The sequence below is a fragment of the Bubalus kerabau genome, chromosome 3 (assembly GCF_029407905.1).
Source record: "Bubalus kerabau isolate K-KA32 ecotype Philippines breed swamp buffalo chromosome 3, PCC_UOA_SB_1v2, whole genome shotgun sequence".
Taxonomy (NCBI): Eukaryota; Metazoa; Chordata; class Mammalia; order Artiodactyla; family Bovidae; genus Bubalus; species Bubalus kerabau.
In genome coordinates this window covers 172474412-172500014 of record NC_073626.1, presented here as the reverse complement: position 1 = coordinate 172500014, position 25603 = coordinate 172474412, and the positions used below count along the sequence as shown (strand labels likewise).

Sequence of the window (25603 nt, the reverse complement as noted above, 5' to 3'; positions counted from 1 at the left end):
GCCAAGGCTGGACATCCTAATCTTCTTTACCTGACCCACTTCTTAGGGCTGAACTAGATGTTGCCTGAGGCTCTCCTTCGTTACTGAAGTCTGAAGAGTCACCACCGCTCATCCCTGCAGAACGAAATAAAAGTCCTTTACAATCTCAGTCTGTGTCCTAGGACCAACCAATACAGCATGGAATTCTTTAAAAGGAAATTTGGAAAAGGGAAGCTTGTGTAAGAGGGTTAAGGATAATTCTCCCATCAGGCCCCACCGTGGCTCCATCTGATCTGGTGGTCAAGGTTGCTCCAGGAACCACCCCCAAGGCTAGGAGTGGGCACAACTTTGCTGTGGAAGGCACTCCCTTTGGTCACTAGCTTTTACCCTTTCCTCTTGTCTGCACATATTAACATTCCTGCTTTCACTCTGTTTCTTATCCAGAGAGACCGTGGAAGCAACAATTTCAACATCAGAGCCTCCATCAGCTGGGCCCTCAATGAGCACCCCTCCAACCTGGGAACCGCTTTATCCTTTTATGTAAGTGAAGAATAAACTTGTACTGCACTGCAACCCTCAACTTCTTGAGGTCTTTGTGTTACATCAATTAGCCCAGCTCACCTAATTCAAAACAAATGTGAATCATCTAAAATACTTATAAATTTATGGCTTCATTTTCAATGATATAACCAAAAAGTTGAAGGGGGGTTTTGTAGCAAAGAAAGATATTTGCTACTGCAAGAGTTTTAATTGTTCTTACGTCTCTTCCTACTGCTCGTTCTGAAAATAGACGTGCTTCCAATGGCTGACGGATCTAGTAAGCAAAGGAAAATACAACCAGTAATCTATATCAAAAAGAGTTATGAACTTATGAATACTCACATTACAGACAGGATGTAGGCTCTAAAGATGCAATGATGAACATTACTGTCTCTTCTCATCTAAGGGAAAAAGATCACTACCAAATGGAGTGAAGACCCCCCCAATCCTTCAACCTTAGTTGCAAAGTCAAAAAAGTTTTGAAAACCAGTATTTTTTCATAGGCTTGCAGCTAACTAATTTGGCAACGAACCTGGACTTCGGCAGCCATGAGTTCAATAAAATATTTTTCATGGTTGATGTGAATTCACACAATTTGCTGCAGGAACACTAACACAGTCTATTTGAGAATGAGATTCTGTCCCAAACTTATTGGGTTGTCATGTAAGCTATAGGACATACACCACACTGCCTTTCTAAAATAATGAAGCATTATTATTTTACATCTGGCTTTAAAATTTTTATCAATTTTTATTTGGGTAGAGTTGCTTTATAACATTGTGTTAAAGATTTTGAATAAAGGATTACAAATGTTTCCTAAGAGTCCAGATTGTTAGTTCTGTCTCTTCTGGTAAGTTTCTGTAAGTTTCCATGTATGATGTGTAATGGGCTTCCCTCGTGGCTCAGATGATAAAGAATCCACCTGGCAAGGAGGAGATGTGGATTCAATCCCTGGGTTGAGAGGATCCCCTGGGGAAGCAAATGGCTACCCGCTTCAGTATTCTTGGGGCTTCCCTGGCGGCTCAGGATGATAAAGAATCTGCCTACAATGTGGTAGACCTGGGTTTGATCCCTAGGTCAGGAAGATCCTCTGGAGAAGGGAATGGCCACCCACTCCAATATTCTTGCCTGGAGAATTCCATGGAGTGAGGAGCCTGGTGGGCTACAGTCGTTGGGTTCATACAGAGTTGGACATGACTGAGCAACTAACACTTTCACTTTTATCAATATGTGTAAAAGACCCTTAAATGATTATGTGCTGGAATTTTCTCATCTGTGAAATGAGGGAACAGCAGTCTTCTGATTGATATTTTAGGCTGTTATGAACAAAAAAGGATACTTTATTTCTGAAGATATTTTTGAATATGACTATAGGTCAGTGTCACGTTGCAGGTATGTCATGTTGGAGTCCTGCCCAGTCCTGCCTTGTACTCTCCATGTGAATTCATAAAAAATAACTCGGGAGTGCTTGCATGTGTGCTAAGTCACTTCAGTCTTGTCTGACTCTATGTGACCCTTGCACCATAGCCCACCAGGCTCCTCTGTCCATGGGATTCTCCAGGCAAGAATGCTGGAGTGGGTTGCCATGCCCTCCTCCAGGAGATCTTTTCTGACTCAGTGACTGAACCTGAGTCTCTCACATCTCCCCTACTAGCACGTGGGTTCTTTACCACTAGGGCCAACTGGGAAGACCAAAAGACCCTCAAACCTGGAAAGATCAAAAGACCCTCAAACATTACCAATTCCAGTTTCCTCATCTATAAACCTGGGAGAACCTGGTTACCTTCACTCCCTGTTAAGGTTTTTGTAAAAACAAAATGAAGCTTTATTTACAAAAACCCTATGAGAAATCACTGTTAGCCAATGGTTTAACTATAATTAGGGTTTGAGAGTATTTGTTCTGAAGCCATTTTCCATCAATAATTTAACAGAAGCACAAATTACTCTGTGAAGACTTTCTAAGTTGGGGACTAAAGATAATATAAACAATGAATAGAGGAATACTGTGCTTGGTATGCTCTATAGAATAAAAGCATGCTGGAGAGCAAGTATACTATTTCCACTCTTTAGCATTAATTGCTGTGATAGTGTGTACTAAAAATATCATTTTACTAGCATATTTTTACTACAGTTTCAATATAGCAACTGATTGGGCTCACCCAGTTAAACAACAATTTATATATAATACCTTCTTGCCTCTTTCTACTTCCCAACATAGCCAGAGAAGTTAAATGTGGAAAATGATATCCTAGAAGTAATTAAATCAAGGCATATGGAGAATGGTCAGAATAAGATTCATCAGGAAAACAGAACTCTGGATTTAGACTCTGGATATTTGTGGTCCAGGGCTGCAATTCTGATCTTCCTACTTGAGCCATCTGGGATGGAGAGACGGTGGCTTCTTGGGCCTCTCCTCCCTAACTTGATCCTAAAGACTAAAGGTTATTGGCCTCTGCACAAAGGAACTTCTTGAGGAGTCTGGGTTTGTGACCAAGGAACCCACTGAGCAGGAAATTCCCTAACAAGAAAACTCACAAAATCTTGGAAAGTGTGGTCTGTTCATCTAAGTCACCTGCCATTTAGGTTAGTGACGCTCCATCCCCTATCTCCATAGCAGAGACAATTCAAATGCAAGGGGAGACTTTGCTCTGCTTGAAACTTAACCATCCTACCCTTCTCTGTCTTCTACTTCTGACCCCTTCTATTGTCTTTTTCACACGTCATTCATCTGCTGTTTCTTATGTAGGGTACCTTGGAAACCTGTTCAAGACTGAGTCTCCTCTTCTCACCTCCTCCCACCCCCTGCCAACCTGGTGTCCTTGAACTATTTGCAAGCCTGGAAAATAATCTTCTCATGTGTCTGAACCATAGATATGTTTTGGGACTATCTTTTAGAGCCATTTACCTACTCAACTAAGATGAAAGTAGAAGGTGGGCTCCCCAAAAACTGAAGCAAATTTATATTTTACTTGGGGCTTCCCTGGTGGCTCAGATGGTAAAGACTCTAACTACAATGTGGGAGATCCCTGGGTTGGGAAGATTCCCTGGAGAAGGGAATGGCAACCCACTCCAGTATTCTTGCCTAGAGAATTCCATGGACAGAGGAGCCTGGCAGGCTATAGTCCATGGAGTCGCACAGAGTTGGACACAACTGAGCAACTGAATATATACTTGATAAATCTAGTGAGTAAATAGATTGAATGTTTTATTTAAAATATTACTCTTTTGTAGCATCAAGATCAAGGAATATTTTTACTTCTTTTTAGGACTTTTCCTAGTGTGTTTCTATAAATAGGTACGTTTCTAATATTGTCTGGGTCTAGAAAGTAGAAAGGGAGGAAAAAAATCACCAATTTGTACACTACAGAGATACAGATCTTATGGCAACACTGGCTGCTGCCAGGACTGAGGAAACAACATTTAGATAATCATTTGGAGCTCCAGTTTTACAAAGGAAATAATGTAGAATCCAGAACGCCAGCTTTGTTATTCCCTTTCATCTCTCATGAGACTTATTAGAGACCTTGAAACATTTATGTGATTGTGTTTTCTCATCTAGAAACAATGATAGCAATGTCTGTCCTGCTCACCCTTTACGGTTGTTGTAAGATTGTTTGCAAAGGTCCTTTGAAAAATCACTGTATATGCCATGACTTGCTGAAGAATTGTCAAAAACACTTTGGGTTTCAGAATACCTTATCTGAAGTCTTTATTTCTGGTAATAATAGATAGCTAGATGAGTTATCTGTGACACGATTCAAGTTTGTGATCAGATAATAATCTGAAAATGAAAGTGAAGTCGCTCAGTCATGTCCGACTCTTTGCGACCCCATGGACTATCAGGTTCCTCCGTCCATGGGATTTTCTAGGCAAGAATACTGGAGTGGGTTGCCGTTTCCTTCTCCAGATAATAATATGACTTTCCAATAAAGGAATACAGTTCACACTTAAACAATATGGATTTGAGCTACACAGGTCCAGATGAGACTCAGATTTTTTTTTTTTTTCCATAATAAACACTAGCTTACTACATCACTTGACAATCCACAGTTGGTGGAATTCATGGATTGAGAAACTGAAACTCGAATACTTTGGCCACCTGATGTGAAGCACAAACTGATTAGAAAAGGCCCTGATGCTGGGAAAGATTGAAGGCAGGAGGAGAAGGGGATGACAGAGGATGAGATGGTTGGAGATGGGTCCAAGAAAATCACCACTGATTCAATGGACATGAGTTTGAGCAAGCTCTGGGAGTTGGTGATGGACAGGGAAGCCTGGTGTGCTGCAGTCCAAGGGGTCACAAAGAGTCGGACACGACTGAGTAACTGAACAACAGCAACATGGATGTGGACCTGTGTATGTGGAGGCTGAGTATAAGTGATAAGCAGATTTTCAACTGCACTGAGAGTTGGTGCACTTAACCTGTGCATTGCCAAAACCATATTAAACTTTCTGTTCTTGGTAGAAATCACCATAAAAATCCAACATTTTGGGGCTTCCCTGGTGGCTCAGTGGTAAAGAATCCATCTGCCAAGCAGGAGATTTGGGTTCAGTCCCTGATCCAGAAAGATCCAAAATGCAGCAGAGCAACTGAGTCCATGTGCTACAGTTGCTGAGCCCGTGCTCTAGAGGAGTCTTAAGTACTGAGCCCCTGTGCCACAATTACTGAAGCCCACGTGTCCTAGAGCCTGTGCTCCCCAACAAGAGAAGCCACTGCAATGAGAGAAGCCTAAGGACCATCACTAGAGAGTAACCCCTGCTCGCTACAACTAGAGAAAAGCCAAGGCAGCAATGAAGACCCAGCACAGCCAGGAATAAATAAGTAAATAAATAAAATCATTGAAAAAAATCTAACATTTTATAGATACAGCAACTAGTAGTTTTAAACACACTCATTACTTTTAAAATATATTTCTTTATATAATAAAATAGAAAACACATATTAATTAATGGAACCCATCAATTAATAGTGGAGAAAGAAATAGTAACCCGTTCCAGTATTCTTGGCTGGGAAATCCCATGGACAGAAGAGCCTGATGGACTAAAGTCCTTGGAATCACAAAAGTGTTGGACACGACTGAGCAACTAAATGGCAACAACCATCAGTTAATAGACCTCATCCTCAAATAGAGATTTCATATCATCCTGCATTTCCCATAACAGTAAAATTCAGAGGATACGATTCCAAGAAAAATTGGATCCATGGTTCATAAGGGGCTTCGAGTAAGATGCTCCAGAAACAGTAGCTCTCGTGCAGATTCCTGCAGCCCTGGCCTTGCTCTCCCACTTCCTTACCAGTTATCCTTCCTGGTGTTGATGTGGAGGGTTCTGGGAACTCGTCTCCATCACTGGATTCTGCAGAGTCCTCACTGCTGATCACTGCACAGAGGAACAACTCCCCCTTAGGATCTCAGGGTGGAGCCCACGCAGCAGGAAACCCCAGAATGAGAGCACCGGGGAGACCTAGAAGCTAAGTTAATTCAAGGCACGTGGTCTGTGCTTGAATGTGGGTGAGCTGCAGGTTATTCCCGGTCCTGCATGAAAGGTGATGACGCTCACACGCAGAGGGTGGCTCTGCCCATCCTGCCCACACTGCCCTCCCCCACCCTCCTGCTACCCCTCACCCCCACCCTAGATCTACCTCTGACTCTCTACTCCATTCTACCTCTTTCTTTCATTCTCATTTTACTTCACTTTCCTCTTGGCTCCTTTTCCTTACTAATGCCTCTCATTCCAGGGACGGTATCTCTTGATAACTCACTTTGTCTTCATGTGTTTCTTTTCCATCTAGTCTCTTGAATATCTTGGCTCTCTATCCTCCCCCCCCTTTTCTTTCTTTCTCATACTTTCCTCTCTTACTTTGGAAATAGTCTCCTGGACACCAATATTTATTACCCATCATCTGTCTTCTGATAGCTTTTTGGGTCCCTGGGGAATCTCTTCTGCTAAACTCACAGCACAGGGTGCTGGTTCCCTGCCCTTCTTTCCTCTGCCCAAAGCCACCTGAACTGGCTGGCTGGACCCTGATGCCCCAGCCTCTTGCCTGGTTCCCGTGACCCCTGCTCCACTTTCTCTCTGTCAACCTTACCTATTATGTCAGACACTCGGTTATAGCCAGTCCTTGCTCGGGCTTGCAGTTGAACTTCTGAGTTAAAAAATGGCTTTTCCTTCTTTATATCCACTAGATGGACAGAACAGGAATTGATTTGTAGTCCATGGTTGGATGGCTTTGCTCCTGGATCAAATTTTAATGAATGAAAAATTTAATTTGTCTCCCCAAAAAGGAGCTCACTAGCATTAAGAAGTCTTCTTCCCGTCATCTTACTGCAGAGGGAGGCTCCACCCCACCCTTCTCCTGTTTGCTGCTCAACTCTTCCTTCATGCCCCTCTCAACTCTAAGTGGAATCAGAGCTTCCCTAGTGGCTCAGATGGTAAAGAATGTGCCTGCAATGCAGGAGTCTGAGTTTGATCCTTGGGTCAGGAAGGTCCCCTGGAGAAGGGAATGACAGCCCATTCTAGTATTCTTGCCTAGGAAATCCCTTGGAGAGAGGAACCTGGTGGGCTATAGTCCAGGTGGTTGCAGAGTCCGACATGACTGAGTGACTAACAATTTTAAGTGGAATCATTCACTCTCGTTCTGTCTGTTCTTTTGGGGGCAGGGTAGATATGGATTTAGCTTCTTTTATCAACATTATGTGTGCAGTAGTCATCTGTATCCAGTTATATATATTTTCTCACTGCTGTATAACATTCCATTACAGAAATTATCCATTAAAAAATAAAACTAAAAAATCTCCATTTGTGCTGGCTCAAGCTTTAGACTATGACAAATAATGCTATGGTGAACAATCTTTTGTGTGTGTGGTAATAATATACATTTCTGTTGATTTGTTGAAGAGTGTAATTGCTAAGTTATAAGCTACCTGTATTTTCTACTTTGGAAGATTATACAAAACTGTTTTCCAAAAGCATATAAAAAGGCAGGGATGGTTGAGAGCGCTTGTCAAATTTAAGTAACTAAAAGGAGTTTGGTGTGATGGGAATGTAGTATGATGGGGAAATACACAACTAGTAGGTATGTGTCAGTACTCCACACCTGCAGCTTTGACTTCATGCCGAGGGCCACAAGAAGGTGCATGCGTGCGTGCTAAGTCATGTCTGACTCTTTGCAATCCCAGGATCCTCTGTCCATGGGATTTCCCAGGCAAGAATACTGGGGTGGGTTGCCATGCCTTCCCCCAGGAGATCTTCCCAACCCAGGGATGGGATTGGGCTTTAAACAGGAAAACCTTATGAACTGGTCTGCATTTTGGAAAGGTCTACTGAGCTAAAATGCAGAGAGTGAATCTTAAGGAAGTGATACAGGAGGGAAGAAACAAGCAGGAGACTGTTCTATTTGAGGTGAGAAGTGGCAGGACGTGGATTATAGCAAGCCTTGTGGTAAAGAACTCGCCTGCCAATGCAGGAGACTTGTAAAAGACACTGATTCAATCCCTGCGTTGGGAAGGTCCCCTGGAGGAGGGCATGGCCACCTACTCCAGTATTCTTGACTGGGAAATCCCAGGGACAGAGAAGTCTGGCAGGCTACAGTCCATGGGGTAGCACAGAGTCGGACATGACTGAAGCAACTTAGCATGGGCACAGCAAAGACTGGAAAACAATTGGACAAGCTGAAAAGATTTTAAAGTTAGAATTGATGGAAGTGAGAAGGAAAACCATGATTGGTTTAATCCGCTCAGTTTTGTGACTGTTAGTTACACAGCAATAGATAGTTATAGATATGGCCTCCGAATTGAGATGTCCAACAGATCTTTTTTTTTGGCCATGCTGTGTGGCATGTGGGATCTCAATTCCCCAACCAGGGATCTAACCTTCGCCCCCTGCAGTGGAAGCACAGAGCCCTAACCACTGGACTATAGGGAAATCCTTCCAACAGATCTTTGAATAAAGATCTCCAGGCACTTGGTGGAATGAGTCTAGAGATCAAGTGTAGGCTGAAGATGTACGTCCAGGAAACAATAGCTCATGGGTGTTATGGAGACCATGGGGAGGGTGAAGATGACTGGGGAGAGGTCTGTTTTTATCTGGGGGGTTCCAGGGCTATTTTGATCATTACAGACTCCTTTTGCCTCCTTTTTAATGACAGTCTCCTCTAATGGGATAGTGTCTTGATTTGTCTCCTCTCTCTGTATGGTCCACTCTCTACCAATTTTTCATTTGTTGTCAAGTTATCCTCTTTGTGCCTCTCCCACCTCCAGTTTTCTGGTTTTTTGGTATTCTTTTTCATTGGTATCTTCCTCTATTCATCTCTTTTCCTCTGCATTTTAAAAATCACTGTCCCTAAGACCTAGCAGTGTCTAGGATGAGGCAAAGGAGGTGCCCAGGACTCACGAAGGTGCCAACAGTAAGACAGTCCTTAGGTGTGCCCCAGGGTCTCACCCTTGGCCTGACCCAGCTGTTCCCTACTTGCTTTTTCAATGTATTCATTCTCTATTATGTTCCCTACTTTCTCCTATTCTCCTATTCTCAGAGGTCATAGTAATATGACCTCTGTATGTCTCCTCTGTGTCAATTTTGTCGTTCTATATATTTTCCTCATTTAAGCTCTCAGATCATCACCAAAGTTCTCCCTGTTTCGCCAGTGTTCAACACACCACATCCCTCTACCTGTCTCTTTCTTTCTAGAAGGCCCTTCATCTGAGCTTCCTTTCATGCATATCTGACCTGCAGCATCTTGTGTGATTTCCGTGTTTTGCTATAACTTCTGAAAAGGAAGTTGCAACTTAATTCTTTTCATCAACTCCACAACATGGCATTATTTGGACTCCATGTCAATGTATCTAAAATCTCTCTCATTTTTGTACTTTGTTATTTGATGCTCCCCAGTCCACCTTTTCCTATTCTTCCTTTTTGCACCTTCTTCCCAGGGATACCCTGTCCACCAAAGAGTTCAGCTTTCCTTCTCCATTGCAATTTACACCTGCTAAGTCAGCTAGAGCTTGTGGGTAAGGCTGCATTGTCTTGGATGGTGTTAGGATCTTGAAGGGGTGAGGTAGTATTGGAGAGCAAAGGAAAACAAAGATGTAATTAGAAAATTGGTAAGATACGACACTTCCCTGGCAATTCAGTGGTTAAGACTGTGTTTCCAATGCAGGGGACATGGGCTCAATCCTTGTCCAGGAAGCTAAGATCTCACATGCATGTAACATGGCCATTAAAAAAAAAAAAAAGGATAAAATAAAAGTTAAAAAAAGAAAGAAAATAGGTAAGGTAAGTAATAATTACTTTCTATGTTAGAAGGTAACAGGTCGGGTGTCTCCTCCCCGGCATCTGAATCATTTGATTGGATAGGTGCTGGTTCACAGAACTCTGAAGATAAAAAAGACCACAGCTGACACCCAGCAGAGATTGGCTTTGCCCTATTTCCATTTTATCGCCTCTTCCCCAACTTCTCTTCCCTTCTTATGTGTCTACTTTGAGCCTGTCTGCACTTATTGCCACCTTCACCCCACGAAAGTGCCGCGCTGCACTGATTCTGGAGCCAATCTCTCCCTGACTCTTGTTTCTGTTTCTCTTCCTTGCTGGGTCTGGGACACTTCACCTTCTTAGTTTTTCTTTTTTCACTTTCTTCCTCCAGGTCTTTCCCATCAGTACATTAGGCTCAGTTTCTGCCCTCAGTGTCTGTGTAATTTCCCCTTTCTTTGTTAATAGATGTTTCCTTGAGTGGTGCATGAATTCATTCTCTGTCACCAGTCAGGCCCTCTTGACCCCTTTAAGAGGGTAAGGACTGAATCCCTGGGCAAACCACGCAGGACCAGCATGTCCTGGACGTCGTACCCTTCCCCCGTGGTAAGCATCTCTACTCCCCAGGCAAAGCCAGCCAGCCTTACCTGCTGATTCAGATTCTTGGTCACATTGTTCATTTGCTTGTTGGCTTTCCAGTGCATCGTTCTGGTTGCTGGGTGTATCATTCCTCTTTGCATTTATATCTTCTGTTTCACTGAGGTGATCTGAGAGTCTGTTTTCAGGGGAGGCTGTACCTAAACCACATTTTGATTTATAAATATTTTATTTTCCTTCAACATCCAGCAGAATCCAACAGGAAAATACAAAGCACTCTAAGTTTTTAGAGCAGAGGATATTTAATCCAGGGATTGGCTACACAGCTGATGGAAGAGCACAGAAGATCAAGTGGAAAAATGTGACAACATAAAGAAGGGTCAACAGGAAGCTACAGGAGGGATAGAGGATGAGATCACGGGCTGAGGTCGCTGGGCAGGCAGAGGCTAAGCCATGATTTGCCTGCTTCGTGGAAGGTGCAGTCAAGGCTGAGCTGCGGCTGCTGCCAGAATTGTAGCTGGAGGCAGTGATGGAGAAACACCCGGCTCCTCCCTTACTCCCACTCTCCTGCCAGGGTCTCCATGCTAGGAACCCAGCAGGGAGTCAGCAGCAAGGGGAGCTGACAAACAAGTCTGCAGGGGCCAGCGGCCAGAGACAGAGGGCCGAGCAGAGCAGGGGAGGGGAAGGACTGAATCCCCAGGCAAACCACCCAGGACCAGCACACACGCCCTTCCTCCATGGCAACCATCTCTGGTCCTCACTGATTCCATCAACCCCTCCCACTCTGTTCCCACCAGCCTCAATAATGTATGAACACATAGACATATTTTTCACTGCAGTTTGGATTTTTCTCTCTTAGTGTTATTTTTCTGAACAAAGTAATGAACATGAAGCATGATTTAAAATTATTTCCCAAAGTTTTAGTATGGAATGTGGGTCCTGGGCTTGTTTTGTGCCTCTTCCTCATGACTGGGAGCCTCCCCTTGGGGTGGGGGCCGGGCGTGAGACACAGCGTTCCTCTCACCTGGGCACGTCAGCCCACCTTGTCAGGTCAGACGCTCGAACACATTTACTGGTGACTTGCTGTGTATCATTTGGGTCCTAGGTTGAAGTTTCTCTCTTTATATTCCTTGCGCCCCACCATCAAGATGCTCTGGGATTTCATTTCCTGGTAAGGGTGCTCCCAGACCATGCTGTGAATTTCAGAGAACTTCATTGCCTCCTCCCTCCATATCCCCCCCCCCACACACACTGAATCCTTTCTCTTCTGCTCATTGCTTGTCACAATTCCATCCGTTTATCCTTTCCTGTTTCCATCAGCTGTACTAGCAGATGAATGGCTAATATATATTCATCCATATGTATTTTTAACTCTTAACGTTTTGAATAAATGTGATTTGTTAAAAGTATTACTGTGTTTTTCAGCAAAGGAAACTATAAACAAGAGTGGGAGAAAATAATCTCAAAGGAAACAACTGACAAAGAATTAATTTCCAAAATGTACAAGCAGACTTGTATACAACTCGATACCAGAAAAAAAAAAAAACAAAAAACAATCAAAAAGTGGGAATAAGACCGAAACGGACATCTCTCCAAAGAAGACATGCAAATGGCTAACAAACACATGAAAATATGCTCAACATTGCTCATTATTAGAGAAATGCAAATTGAAACTACAATGAGATACCACCTTACACCAGTCAGAATGGCCAACATCAGAAAGTCTACAAACAATAAATGCTGGAGTGGGTGTGGAGAAAAGGGAACCCTCTCCCATTGCTGGTGGGAATGTAAATTGATACAGCCACTATGGAAGACGGTATGGAGATTCCTGAAAAAGCTAGGAATGAAACCATTATATGACCCAGCAATCCCATTCCTAGGCATATACCCTGAGAAAACCAAAATTGAAAAAGACACATGTATCCCAATGTTCATTGTGTCATTTTTTACAATAGCTAGAACATGGAAGCAACCTAGATGTCCATCTACAGATGAATGGAAAGAAGCTGTGGTACATATATCCAGTGGAATATTACTTGGCCATAAAAAGAAATGCATTTGAGTCAGTTCTAATGAGGTGGATGAACCCAGGGCCTATAATACAGAGTGAAGTAAATCAGAAAGAGAAATATAAATATTGTATACTGACACATACATATGGAATCTAGAAAGATTGTACTGATCAATTAATTTTCAGGGCAGCAAGGGAGAAACAGACATATGGACATGGAGTGAGGAGGAGGGAAAGGATGAGATAAAAGAGAGAGTAAAATGGAAACTTACAATACCATATATAAAATAGATAGCCAATGGGAATTTGCTGTATGACTCAGGGAACTCAAATGGGCTCTGTGACAATCTAGAAGAGTGGGATGGGGAGGGAGATGGGAGGGAGATTTGGGAGGGAGGGGACATGGGTGTACCTATGGCTGATTCTTGTTGGTATTTGACAGAAAACCACAAAATTCTGTAAAGCAAATATCCTTCAATTAAAAAAAGCTAAAATAGCAAAAAAGTATTACTGTGCTTTCAAAAATCACTTTGTGAAAGTTCTTCTTTTATAAAAGCATATTACTAATTTAGAACATTCTTTTTTAAAATAATACATCCCTAAGGGAAGCTACATATAAGAGCCTTTCATGCTGTGGGTAGTTCCCTGAGACTCCTCTATGTTCCTTCCTTACTAACGTGAGTCATGGAATAAAGACTTAAAATTTGTTATAGAGTAGTGTGCTGTAAGCAGGGAAAACTATGACCTTCAATTTATCTTCCTGGGCCAGAAGGTGGCATTGCTATTTTCACTGCTTTTCCAGCTGGGGAATCAGTAAATCCAATGAACACCTATGAGAGAAATAAATCTCAAAGTGTACTACGAATGTAAGAGTTAGAAGCATGGACTCTGGCACCAGACACAAATAAAGATGATGATTAAAGGTAGTAATAACAACAAATGCATGGAACACCGATACAGCCCCAGACAAGGCTGTGAACGCTTTACATGATGTAACTGGTTTAAAATCCATCACCCTCTGAAATTGGTGCTATTATCATGTCCATTTTACAGATGATGAAACTGAGGAACAAAGAGGGCTAGTCACTACCCCAAGATCTTGAGGCAGAAGCTGAAGCCAGGCTATGGGCCCCCGAATTCCTGCTGTGACATTGCGTACAGCAGCGCTCAATCCTGATTTTCAGCTGGGGGAACTTGTACAAATAACCGAGTTCTCTAAGCTGATTCTTTTTTGTCTGAAAAACAAGGATAATATATACACATTTTCAAGTTTGGGGGAAGATTAAATAAATGACTGGCTGCATCAATATGTGGGATGAAAGTGAAAGTGAAGTTGCTCAGTCATGTCTGACTCTTTGTGACCCCATGAACTGCAGCCTACCAGGTTCCTCTGTCCATGGGATTCTTCAGGTAAGAATACTGGAGTGGGTTGCCATTTCCTTCTCCAGGGGATCTTCCCAACCCAGGGATCGAACGCAGGTCTCCCTCATTGCAGGCAGACGCTTTACCCTCTGAGCCACCAGGATACCATGATGAAAAAAATAAAATCGTTATGATTAATGTTTTCAATTAACAGTATATTTTTTGTACCAGTACTTTTTATTCAGGGAACAAACATGTACTGAGTACCTTGTTGTTTAGTTGCTAAGGTGTGTCTGACTCTTTTGCAACCCCATAGACTGTAGCCTGCCAGGCTCCTCTGTCCATGGGATTTACCAGGCAAGAATACTGGAGTGGGTAGTTATTCCCTTCTCCAGAGGATCTTCCTGACCCAGGGACTGAACCTGGGTCTCCGGAATTGCAGGCAGATTCTTTTTTTTTAATTAATTTATTAACTTTAATTGGAGGCTAATTACTTTACAATATTGTGATGGTTTTTGCCATACATCGACATGAATCAACCATGGGTGTACATGTGTCCCACAATCCTGAACCCCCCTCCCACCTTCCTCTTCACTCCATCCCTCTGGGTTGTCTTAGTGCACCAGCTTTGAGTGCCCTGCTTCATCATCGAACTTGCACTGGTCATCTATTTTACATATGGTAATATACATGTTTCAGTGCTATTCTCTCATACTGTCCCACCCTTGCCTTCTCCTCCATAGTCCAAAAGTCTGTTCTCTACATCTGTGTCTCTTCTGTTGTCTTGCATATAGGTCGTCGTTACCCTCTTTATAAATTCCATATATATGCGTTAACATACTGTATTGGTGTTTCTCTTTCTGGCTTTCTTCACTCTGTATAATAGGCTCCAGTTTCATCCAACTCATTAAAACTGACTCAGATGTGTTCTTTTTTTATAGCTGAGCAATATTTCATTGTGTATTTGTACCATGACTTCCTTATCCATTCATCTGCCGGTGGACATCTAGGTTGTTTCCATGTCCTAGCTATTGTCAACAGTGCTACTGAGCCACCAGGGAAGCCCAATGAATACCTAGTGACTGTTAAATGCACTCCCATCCTTGTTCCATTTCATAGCCTCATGACAATCTGCCTGTAATATCCCTATATTACAAATGAGAAAGCTGAGCAATAAAATTTAAATAATAAGAATGTTAAGAATTAAGAACATCATTAAGAATGTTATGGGTTAATTGAAGTTATGGGAGGACTTCCCCTCCCCCCCATCCCCCGCACCCCCTGCCCCGAGGAATGCCCATCACCTGCTTCTTCCACCACTCTGGTTGTAGCACTGGTCTCTGCCAGACATGACATCGAAGCACCAAGATCACTGCCTGATCAAAAAAAGCAGAACAGAAAATGGTGAAGCCAGATGCTGGGGCAAAACAATCAGGCCCAGAGTCTTTGGGGACTGGCAGCAAGTGCATTTAAGGAGCCCAGAAGCAGCGACCTTCCCAGCAACTCAGAGCACTGACCCTTGGAGAAACTGCAGATGCAAAGACTGACAAATTTCTGACACAAAGAAGCAGCCGCTCTGCCCCCCACACAGCCTAGAAGGGGACACAAGCAGCAAAGCATCACAGAACAGAGTCAACAACAGACCATCATAAGATGAGGATTCTCCACCAGACCAAGTCAGGCCTCTAGAAGTTCCTAGGAGGGGAAATTAAAAATTTATTTCAGAAATTGAAGTAGGGACTGTGCCACCCTCCCCTAATTCCCTTCTTTTCTTTCTTTCTTTTTTTTTTTTATAAATAAGAAGCTTGAGACCCCCAGTAGACAACAATACAGAGACCATCTGAGCCTGATGGATCTCATCCAACTCTTACAGCCTGACCCCAAATCCTCAAGTGGAAGGTAGGTCAGGGGCACTCCTGGCTGAGAGGGCTTTGGCCAGGCCATCTCACTGCATGATCTCCACCAGCCATTCAGTACCTAGCAATGGCTTATCTTGACTTCCACAGCTATGGTGAATTGGCCTTGGTCCCTAGAGTTGCCCTGACTGGTGACCTTACCTTACTTCCTACAAAGTCCCCACCCCCTCTTCATCCACTCCCTCCCTGTACAGGTCTGTTTAATCTGTCTGGTTAATTGTTAGCCTCTCCCTGAGGATTCAACGTCTGATTCTCCTCCACTTTCTCCAGAATGGCAACCCTCTCCAGTATTCTTGCTTGGGAAATCCCATGGATAGAGGAGCCTGGTGGGCTACAGTCCATGGAGTCGAAAAGAGTCGGACATGACAGAGTGACTTTCACTTCACTTCCCTCTTTGTATATTTCCCTCCTTTTGTTTCTGGGTTTTGTCTGTCCCATTAGGCTACCAGGGAGTATCCAGGGTTGAAAACACAGGCTCTGGGTTCAGAATGCCTGGTTCCATCCTTGCTCATTTGATCCCAGGCCAACTACATACAAGGTCTTTCTAGATTTCAGCTTCCTTATCTGCAAAATAGGCCCATAAGTGATAATACCATCCAATGGCAATAAACCCACAACTGCCAGAAGAAACTTTCAATCAAGTGAGCTGTTATTAACTTGCTTGTTTTTGTTGTGTCCTTGGACTGCAAGGAGATCCAACCCGTCCATTCTGAAGGAGATCAGCCCTGGGATTTCTTTGGAAGGAATGATGCTAAAGCTGAAACTCCAGTACTTTGGCCACCTCATGCGAAGAGTTGACTCATTGGAAAAGACTCTGATGCTGGGAGGGATTGGGGGCAAGAGGAGAAGGGGACGACAAAGGATGAGATGGCTGGATGGCATCACTGATTCGATGGATGTGAGTCTCAGTGAATTCCGGGAGTTGGTGATGGACAGGGAGGCCTGGCGTGCTGCGATGTATGGGGTCGCAGAGTCAGACATGACTCAGCAACTGAACTGAACTGAACTGACCCCTTTCTCCTTTCATTTCTTCTTTTTCCTCTCCTCTCTCTCTCAAATACCCACATCTTCTCCTCCGCATCGCTACCATTCCTCACCACTGAATCCATATGACCACCGTTCTCCTTGAATATTTCTGCTCTTGAACAACCTCCCCCACATTTAAATCAGTCCTTTCTTCTGCCATCATCAACGGCCTCCTCTTTGACATTGACCTTGACCTTGGGCCCATAGTGATTACATCACAACTTCACATTGATCTTCTCCTATAGGATTCTTTCCAAATCACAGTGACTTCCAGGCAGCCATTCTCTTTAATCTGGTTACTGACACCTTGGGTTCCTCTTCCTTTGTCTTGGTATTTGGGGCAAAAACCTCTTGTCATAGCCACTCCTCCAGGACTTAGCCTCTGGTTAGATGTTCATACAAATATCCCTGCCTGACTTCTCCGTGGTCCTTCATCGTTTCTTCCCTGATTCTCAATCTTTGCTCAGGACTCGGGCCTCCACCTCCCCTTCTCTTTTTCCTCTTAGCAAGGGAGAATTGGTTTGTTCTTGGTCTCAATCACCTTGCTCAAGGCTCAGTTGGATGGCAGGCCTCTCCTCCCTCTCTTCTCCATCAGTTTCTTCATAACCAAGTTTTTCTTGGATTGCTGAAGAGAGGAAGAGAAAACACAATTAAAGATCTCCACCAGAGACCAGGAATATCATCTTAGAATTGCACATTTAGGTATTTCCAGCTCTCGGGTCACTCAGAGCTCAGTGGATCCCAACCTTCATGGTAAAGTTCCCTCATCTTCCTTGGACAGAAAAGAGAAACCCCAGCAAGGGAGTAGTTATGTTCCCTGCATAGAAATGAGCCACTCAAATATAAGGACAAAGGAGTCCTGGGAACATCCTGAGGCTGTCAGTCATGTACAATAAATGTCACACCATGTGGACAACACATGTCAAAGTAAATAAGGGAAGTGAAATGTGTTAACTGCATTGTTCAAAATGTAAGAAAGAAACAAATTTCTTCTGAAGCATGACTAGGATCCTACAGAGGGGTGTGTGTGTGTGTGTGTGTGTGTAAAAGAGAAAGCCCAAAGGCTTTAAAGAAGGCTCTAGATAAGAGGAGATTTGGGCTTAATTGTGTTGGGGAGGATGCTCAGTTTCCAAAGAGACAAACCAGAGGGTGTGGGGGGCGTGGTGGGGTTGCTAGTCGGAGCTCCCAGAGTGGTCCAGATCCCACAAAAAAGGAAACTCTGAAGCTGCACACAGGGATTGCCTATTGCGGTACTGCAGGGCATGCCCATGACTCCTGGACCATGGACCCAAGAGGCTGCCAACAAGAGGAGGCCAGGACACCAGCCCAGAGACCCTGCATGTAAGTAACTTAGCAGATGTAGGAGGAAGGAAATAAACCAAGGAGCCTAGTGGGTAGATCACTGCCAGGAGTCTAGGAAGGAGACATGGTGGGAGGCTGCCTCAGAGCTGATGGCAGGAGCGCCTCCTGGGAAAATGCCCACTAAGGGGTGAGATGAACAGGACTGTGGGAGCCACGGGTACTACTTTGTCTTCCCCGGGGCATGGGTCAAGTTCCAGCAAAGTCACATGGCAGGTATGAGGAGGACAGTGGCCCAAAGCCCAGAAAAGGTGAAGGAGGCCTAAGGGAGGAAGGACTTCAGCACACGAGACAGGGATGAGGGGGGAGCCTAGAAACAGGAGAGATATCATGCCCTGGACCACAGTCCCCATCCTCTTGAGTTTAGTCACTGACCCAAGCTCTTGTGGACAGCAGTGACCTCTGCCAGGGGCAGGGGGTTGGCAGCAAGTGTAGATGTGAGTCACCAGCATTTAAAAAGGATAAATTATACCTTCTCAGAAAAAAGTCAACATTTAGTTACATGTGGCACCAAAAACAAGCCCTGGAAGAGAATAGCCTTTGTGATTATTTGAGGAGGAAATATGATTAAAACCATTTTTCCTTTAAGGGAAAATTTGATATAAGTTAACTTTTGTGCTAATTACTCTAGAAATCTGATGAAAGTGGCCTTTCTTCTGTGTTACCAGGTCAACCCTGGGTTTGAGGGGTTAAAATGACCTGGACTGGGAGGGTCTACCTACAGACTGTTCTTGGGTCTTCTTTGAATCACCACATTCTTGGGTTGTGGTGATTCTTATAATCTGGCTTGTCCCTCTAGGGGACCCTGAAAGCTATGATTCTGGAGTTGCTGAGATACTGACCCTGTTGATCTGTTGTTTCTAAGCCAGGGTGGATCCTATACCCACAGCTAAGCTTGAGAAGGGTAGTAATCAACTCAGTGGACTGCTATGTAGACCACTGCTGGCCTGTCATTTGTCATCTAAATCAGATGCCACTGTGGCTCTGGTCCTCCTGTGAGTCTAAGTGTCTAGTTAAGCAGATCTCCAGGTTGGTGTTGTACCATAGCCTTTATAACATGAGCTTTGAGAAGAACTTGGTGGCTCAGATGGTGAAGAATCTGCCGGAAATGTAGAAGACCTAGGTTCGATTTGAGAAGACTCAAGTGTGCTTTGTTAACTGTTATACCCCCACTGCTCAACACCAGTTATGGCACGTGATGGGAGCTCAATATATACTTGTTGAACAGAATTGACCTTGAACATCAAAAGGTAGAAAATAAGCTAATTACCGTTTTCAAAGCTTTTACGAACATGATTTAAATCAGGATATTCTTGCATGTTGACGTCGCTGAACAATGCTTCCAGAAGTGACTGGTTAAATGTCTTTTCCAGCTCACTGAGAACATTGTACACTACTTTTGGTACAGGGACCAGGTTTCTACAAGAATCTTGACAGTCCTTAAAAACAATGAATGAAGAAAAGTATAAATACAGACTTCCAGGTTACAAGAGAGCCCTAGAAAGAGATGTCAAGTTAATGTATTCCAATTTCCATACATAGGTGTCTTTTCACGTAGAGGTTTAGCATTTCTGTATATTTGTATGACTACTAAGTGAAACAATAAATCCTCTCTTCTTAAAACTATCCATTTGTGAATCTGATCTCCTCACCCTAACTTACATTAGATGTAAGAAGGCACAATTCTGAAGATTAAAAGTGGGTTCAAAGTTAATGAATATGTAGCTAAGAGCCTGGTCAACTCTTTGAGGAATAGACTTGGCAGGTGACGAGCCACTATTCTGTTGACTGGACAACTCCTGCCCCTTCACCAATCCTGACTTGGCCTGGAAGAGCTCAAGGAAGCCAGGGGACAGTGCTCCATTTTGTGAACTTGGCCACAGGGAAAGCATGTTCGGAGGACAAGCTGAAGATCTGCACCCCTGTATCTCCAACAATGCCTATCACTAAAATTAACTCAAAGTCCAAGACTCCAGAAAGAGCACAATTGCTGCTGCTAAGTTGCTTCAGTTGTGTCTGACTCTGTGCGACCCCATAGACGGCAGCCTACCAGGCTCCCCCGTCCCTGGGATTCTCCAGGCAAGAACTCTGGAGTGGGTTGCCATTTCCTTCTCCAATGCATGAAAGTGAAAAGTGAAAGTGAAGCCACTCAGTCGTGTCCGACCCTCAGCAACCCCATGGACTGCAGCCTACCAGGCTCCTCCGTCCATGGGATTTTCCAGGCAAGAGTACTGGAGTGGGGTGCCATTGCCTTCTCCGAAAGAGCACAAATAAATACATAAATAAGGAAATAAATACATAAATAAGGAAATAAATAAATGGAAAAAGAAAAACCCCTGTTGGAGAAAGAAAACTGTCGGAGAAAGAATAACAAGCATCTACTCCCAAATTTGTCCTAACAAGACATCAGTTCCCTGTGGGTTTTAATGTTCTCAGATCTAAATTGGTTGCTTTAGTCACTAAGTCATGTCTGACTCTTGTGACTCCATGGACTGTAACCCACCAGGCTCCTCTGTCCATGGGATTCTCCAGGCAAGAATACTGGATTGGGTAGCCATTTCCTTCTCCAGGGGATCTTCCCAACCCAGAGATCAAACCCAGGTCTCCTGCATTGCAGGCAGATTCTTTACCCACTGAGCTACGAGGGAAGCCCAACTGTTTAAATTGATGTTCTTCAAAAAGAAATGCTGCGTCAATTATTATTTCACTAAATCATCTCATTTAAATTATTCATGAATTTATTACACTTACTTTTAATTCTTAGTTTATGCTGTACTGTGTGTATTAAACATCTGTGGAGCACAACTATTTTAGATCCAGCCTGCCTGACTCCAGTGGCCACCAAGAGCACCGTCTCTTCAGTCAGAGGAAGGACTGTCTCCAGTGATGCCTGTTTCCACTCTCTTTCTCCCTTTCTACCTCACAACAATACTTGAACATCCGTAACAATAGTTAAGAAGTCTTCTATTCATAGGACACTCCTCAGTTAGCTAGCTGTGCTCAGGATATAAAAACATAGCTTAGTTTGGGGCTGGTTTACCAGATGGTGACATAAGAAACCTCACTTACTTCATACATTTTATTGGTGATGAGTTCGCGATCACGAAGGCCCTCAAAGAAAGGAAATGTCTTTTTAATTGCAGTTGAAATCTCCACTTTATGTCTTTTGAAGTGCCTGAATACAGTCTCAAAGACAAGCCTGTCTTCCGTGTTCTGGTTTTCTGTGGACATCCTAAGGAAGAAGAATATCATGTGAAAATGGTCATCAAGATTCCGAGATGCTTGTGAAGGCTGTAACATTTTATATATAAAGAATAGATTGTGAAGAACCAACATATATAGAATAAGTGGTTTCAGTAAAGAAATAAAAGCAATGGAAACAACAAAAAATGATATAGTTGAAGAAAAGTGTGGAAGTTAAGAAAGACTGAAGTACAGGACTAAAGAAGTCCATTCCAGTCTGTCCCAATCAAAACCATTATAAAGATATCTGCCTTTGTCCAGTATATTTGGGTACTTTTCAGTACTCAAAATGCATTGGGGAATAACCACTTTATTCAATCAACATCCTGTAAAAAATGTTTCTGGTTAAATACTGCCAATTAAAGAGAATCATTTATCTTCTTTTTATTATTGCCACCACTTCCCACTAAAAATGCTAATAAAGGGATTGGATTCACAATGACAAGGAGAATGGCAGGGGCAATGAGCAGATAAGAGAGTTCTACCAAAATTTATGAGACAAAAAGTGGTCAGAGGATCGCTAACCACTATTGTAGGTGGAAAATACTCCCAGAGGTCAGGAAAGCAACCAGTGAGTCCTGCAGAACCCTGGAGACCCAGTGGAGATCACAGGGGAGACATGTTGTGGAAAACTGATGTGTTATTTGAAAAATGAAGAACACAACATCATACCTTCCACCCTCAGTTTGCATCCTGACCACTTATACCCAGACAGAGTATACCCAGCTCAGAGGGAAACAGTGCTATCCTTTTTGTAACCATATGTTAATTTTACTTGTTACTGAACTTCACACGGTCTTCCCAGGTGGCAGTAGTGGTAAAGAACCTGTCCACCAGTGCAGGAGATGCAAGAGATGTGGGGTTCAATCCCTGGGTTGGGAAGATCCCCTGGAGAAGGGCATGGCAACCCACTCCAATATTCTTGCCTGGAAAATTCCACTGACAGAGGGGCCTGGTGGGCTATCATCCATAGGGTTGTGAAGAGTCAGACATGACTGAGCATGCAGGCATGATTGGACTTCATATTCCCTGGTGGCTCAGATGGTAAAGAATGTGCATGCAATGCAGGAGACCTGGGTTGGGAAGATCCCCTGGAGAACGGAATGGCTGCCCACTTCAGTATTCTTGGCTAGGAAATTCCATGACAGAGGAACCTGGAGGGCCATAGTCCGTGGGTTTGCAGGGTTGGACATGACTGAATGACTAGCACTTTAACACTGTATACATGAAAAAACTACATCACGTGTGCTTTGTGCCTGACTTCTTTTGCTCATCATCCATGTTAGATGAACAGAAATTTGGTTCTGTTATTGTTGAAGATATTCCATTGTGTGGACCTACCACAATCTACTTATTCATTTTCCTGTTAATGGACATTTGGGTGTATTCTAGTTCAGGACTAGTTTGAATAAAGCTGTGGTTCTTGTACAAGTTTTTTGGTGACAAGATGTTTTAATTTCCCTTCAGCAAATAACTAGGAGTGGAATTGTTGGATCATTGTGTAGGAGTATGTTTAATAGTTTTAGAATCTGTCAAACTATTCCAAAGTCTGTTAGAAATAAGCTTTCTAGTTTTAGCCATTTTTAGTCTATAATATATAATATGGTATTTCATACAGTTTTAACCTGTATTTTTTTAATGACTGATAATATTGAGCTCATTGGCTATTCATAATCTTTTTTGAAGTGCCTTTTCTAGCCTTTGGCCCATTTATATTACTGGGTTGTCTTTTATTATTGATGTGTAGGAGTTTGTATATATTATAAAAGAAATGTTTTGTTTAATATACGTACTGTGAGTGAAAAAGCTGGCTTAAAACTCAACATTCAAAAACTAAGATCATGGCATCCAGTCCCATCAGTTCATGGCAAATAGACAGGGAAACAGTGGAAACAGTGACAGACTTTATTTTCTTGGGCTCCAAAATCACTGCAGACAATGACAGCAGCCACAAAATTAAAAGAGGTTTGCTCCTTGGAAAAAAATCTATGACAAACCTAGACAGTGTATTAAAAAAGCAGAGATATCACTTTACCAACAAAGGTCTGTATAGTCAAAACTACGGTTTTTCCAGTAGTCATGTATGGAGGTGAGAGTTGGACCGTAAAGAAGGCTGAGCATCAAAGAACTGATGCTTTGAACTGTAGTGCTGGAGAAGACTCTTGAGAGTCCCTTGGACTGCAAGGAAATCAAATCAGTCAATCTTAAAGGAAATCAACTCTGAATATTCATTGGAAGGACTGATGCTGAAGCTGAAGCTCCAACAGTTAGGCCACCTGATTTGAAGAGCCAACTGATTGGAAAAGACCCTGATGCTGGGAAAGATTGAGGGCAGGAGGAGAAGGGGACAACAGAGGATGAGATGGTTGGATAGCATCATTGACTCAACGGACATGAGTTTGAGCAAATTCCAGGAGATAGTGAAGGACAGGGAATCCTGGCATGCTACAGTCCATGGGGTCACAAAGAGTCAGACACAACTGAGCAACTGAACAGCAACAGAAATGTATTGTGAACATTTTCACCCATTTTGTGGTTTGCCTTTATTTTCTTAACCATGTATTTTGATGAGGAGAAATTTTTAATTTTGACAAAGCCAAAGCTATCATTTTCTTTCTTCTGTGGCTAACAACTTTAGCGTACTATCTGAGAAATCTTTGCCTCCCCCAAGCTAATTAAAATATTCAAAAATTAATTTAAAGTGTAAACCTGGTTCTACTTCTAGATTTTCTACTCTGTGCCATTTGTTTGTTTGCCTACCCTTGTGCCAACAGTATATTGATCTGAATCTACAGTGTATAGAAAGACTTGACGTCAATTAGGAAAATATTACCTTGGATTTTCTACGTCTTCTGGTTTTCCACATATCTTTTTAAATTGATTTGTCAATTTTTAGAAGAAAAGCCTTTTTGAGTTTTATAGGGTTTGCATCGAACTTTTAGATTCATTTGGTGAAAAGTGACACTTAACAACACTGAGTTCAACCCATTTATTTAATTTTCCTTAATCTTGCCACAAGTGTTTACAGCTTTCAGTATCAGGTGGTGCAGTGGTAAAGGATCTGCTTGTCAAAGCAGAAGATGCAAGAGATGTGGGCTCGATCCCTGGGTCAGGAAGATCTCCTGGAGTAAGAAATGTCAATCCACTCCAGTATTCTTGCCTGGGAAATTCCATGGACAGAGGAGCCTGGCGGGCTACAGTCCATAGGGTCGCAAAGAGTCAAACATGACTGAACACACACACACACACACACACACACACACAGGAGTCATACACGTCTTTCCTTAAACTTATTCTTAGCTATTTTATTCTTTGTGGGGCTACTTTAAGTGATTCTGCTTTTTAAATTATTTCTAACAATGGTATGAACATAGAATTGATTTTTAAGAAATAATAACCATGTATTCATGACCTTTCTAAATTCATGTATTCTAGTAATGTATTTGTAGACTACTTTTGGATTTTATAGAAAAAATAACCATGGCATCAGAAAATAAAACTCTTCTGCTTCTTCCTTTCCAAAAATTGTTTCTTTTTTCTTTCTTCCTTACGTTGTTTCTAGCCTTAGAGAAAATGCATTTAATGTATGCATCAAGTATGATGTCATACACACACAGATATACACACGTGCCAGGGGAAGTTTCTGTTTGTTACTAGTTTACTGAGAGTTTTATCATGGTCAGATGTTGATTATTATGAAATGCATCTATTGAGGTGTTCATATGGTTTTGTTAGGGGAAGCACACTGATTGAAACCTTCCTCCCTGGCCAGGCACCATAGTAACCATTTACATACGTTTTTTTAGGACAGGAGGTCCTGGTAAGGAACACGGAACTAATAAGCCTCCACCAACCAGAAGAGTTTGGGAAAGGTCAAAAGGAGACACCACAGGTCCAAACCACCTCCCAGAATCCTCTCTAGCATCCATCTTGGCTGAACAAGGCGTGCACCACCAGGAAGGACTCTGAGTCAAAATGATTGGCTAAAGACAACCCGGAAACTAATCCTATCACCATAAAATCCGAGACTGCGAGCCAGAGCCGTTCTCCTGGGTTCCCTTACCCTACTGCTCTCCACCTGGGTGCCCTTTCCCAATAAAATCTCTTGCGTTGTCAGCACATGTGTCTCTTTGGACAATTCATTTCTGAGTGTTAGAAAAGAGCCCAGTTTCGGGCCCTGGAAGGGGTCCCCCTTCCTCCAACAGTTTTCCTTCTTTATTTTTTAATTTGGTGAGTCAGATGCATTGATTTCCAGAGCCTCCTGTTAAGTAGAAACAGATAACCTCAGTTCAGCAGACTTTTGAGGAAATTCTCCAACTGCAGG

At 42.8% G+C, this 25603-nt stretch overlaps 1 protein-coding gene across 5 annotated transcripts in view; it reads right to left on the bottom strand.

Moving 5' to 3' along the window:
* LOC129646855 (nuclear body protein SP140-like protein) overlaps nt 1-25603 on the bottom strand; it is a 95965-nt gene that overhangs the window by 43702 nt on the left and 26660 nt on the right. For 2 of the 5 annotated variants that reach the window (XM_055573712.1, XM_055573713.1), the window contains exons 2-12: nt 21106-21268; nt 19307-19475; nt 17219-17302; nt 15380-15430; nt 15040-15111; nt 10410-10559; nt 9805-9888; nt 6608-6754; nt 5815-5898; nt 740-793; nt 31-114 (exon numbers count right to left, since the gene is read on the bottom strand). In XM_055573712.1, the coding sequence (XP_055429687.1) occupies nt 31-114; nt 740-793; nt 5815-5898; nt 6608-6754; nt 9805-9888; nt 10410-10559; nt 15040-15111; nt 15380-15430; nt 17219-17302; nt 19307-19475; nt 21106-21268 (1142 nt within the window). The remainder of the gene's footprint in view (nt 1-30; nt 115-739; nt 794-5814; nt 5899-6607; nt 6755-9804; nt 9889-10409; nt 10560-15039; nt 15112-15379; nt 15431-17218; nt 17303-19306; nt 19476-21105; nt 21269-25603) is intronic. The other 3 variants (XM_055573710.1, XM_055573709.1, XM_055573714.1) reach the window with 3 other exon arrangements.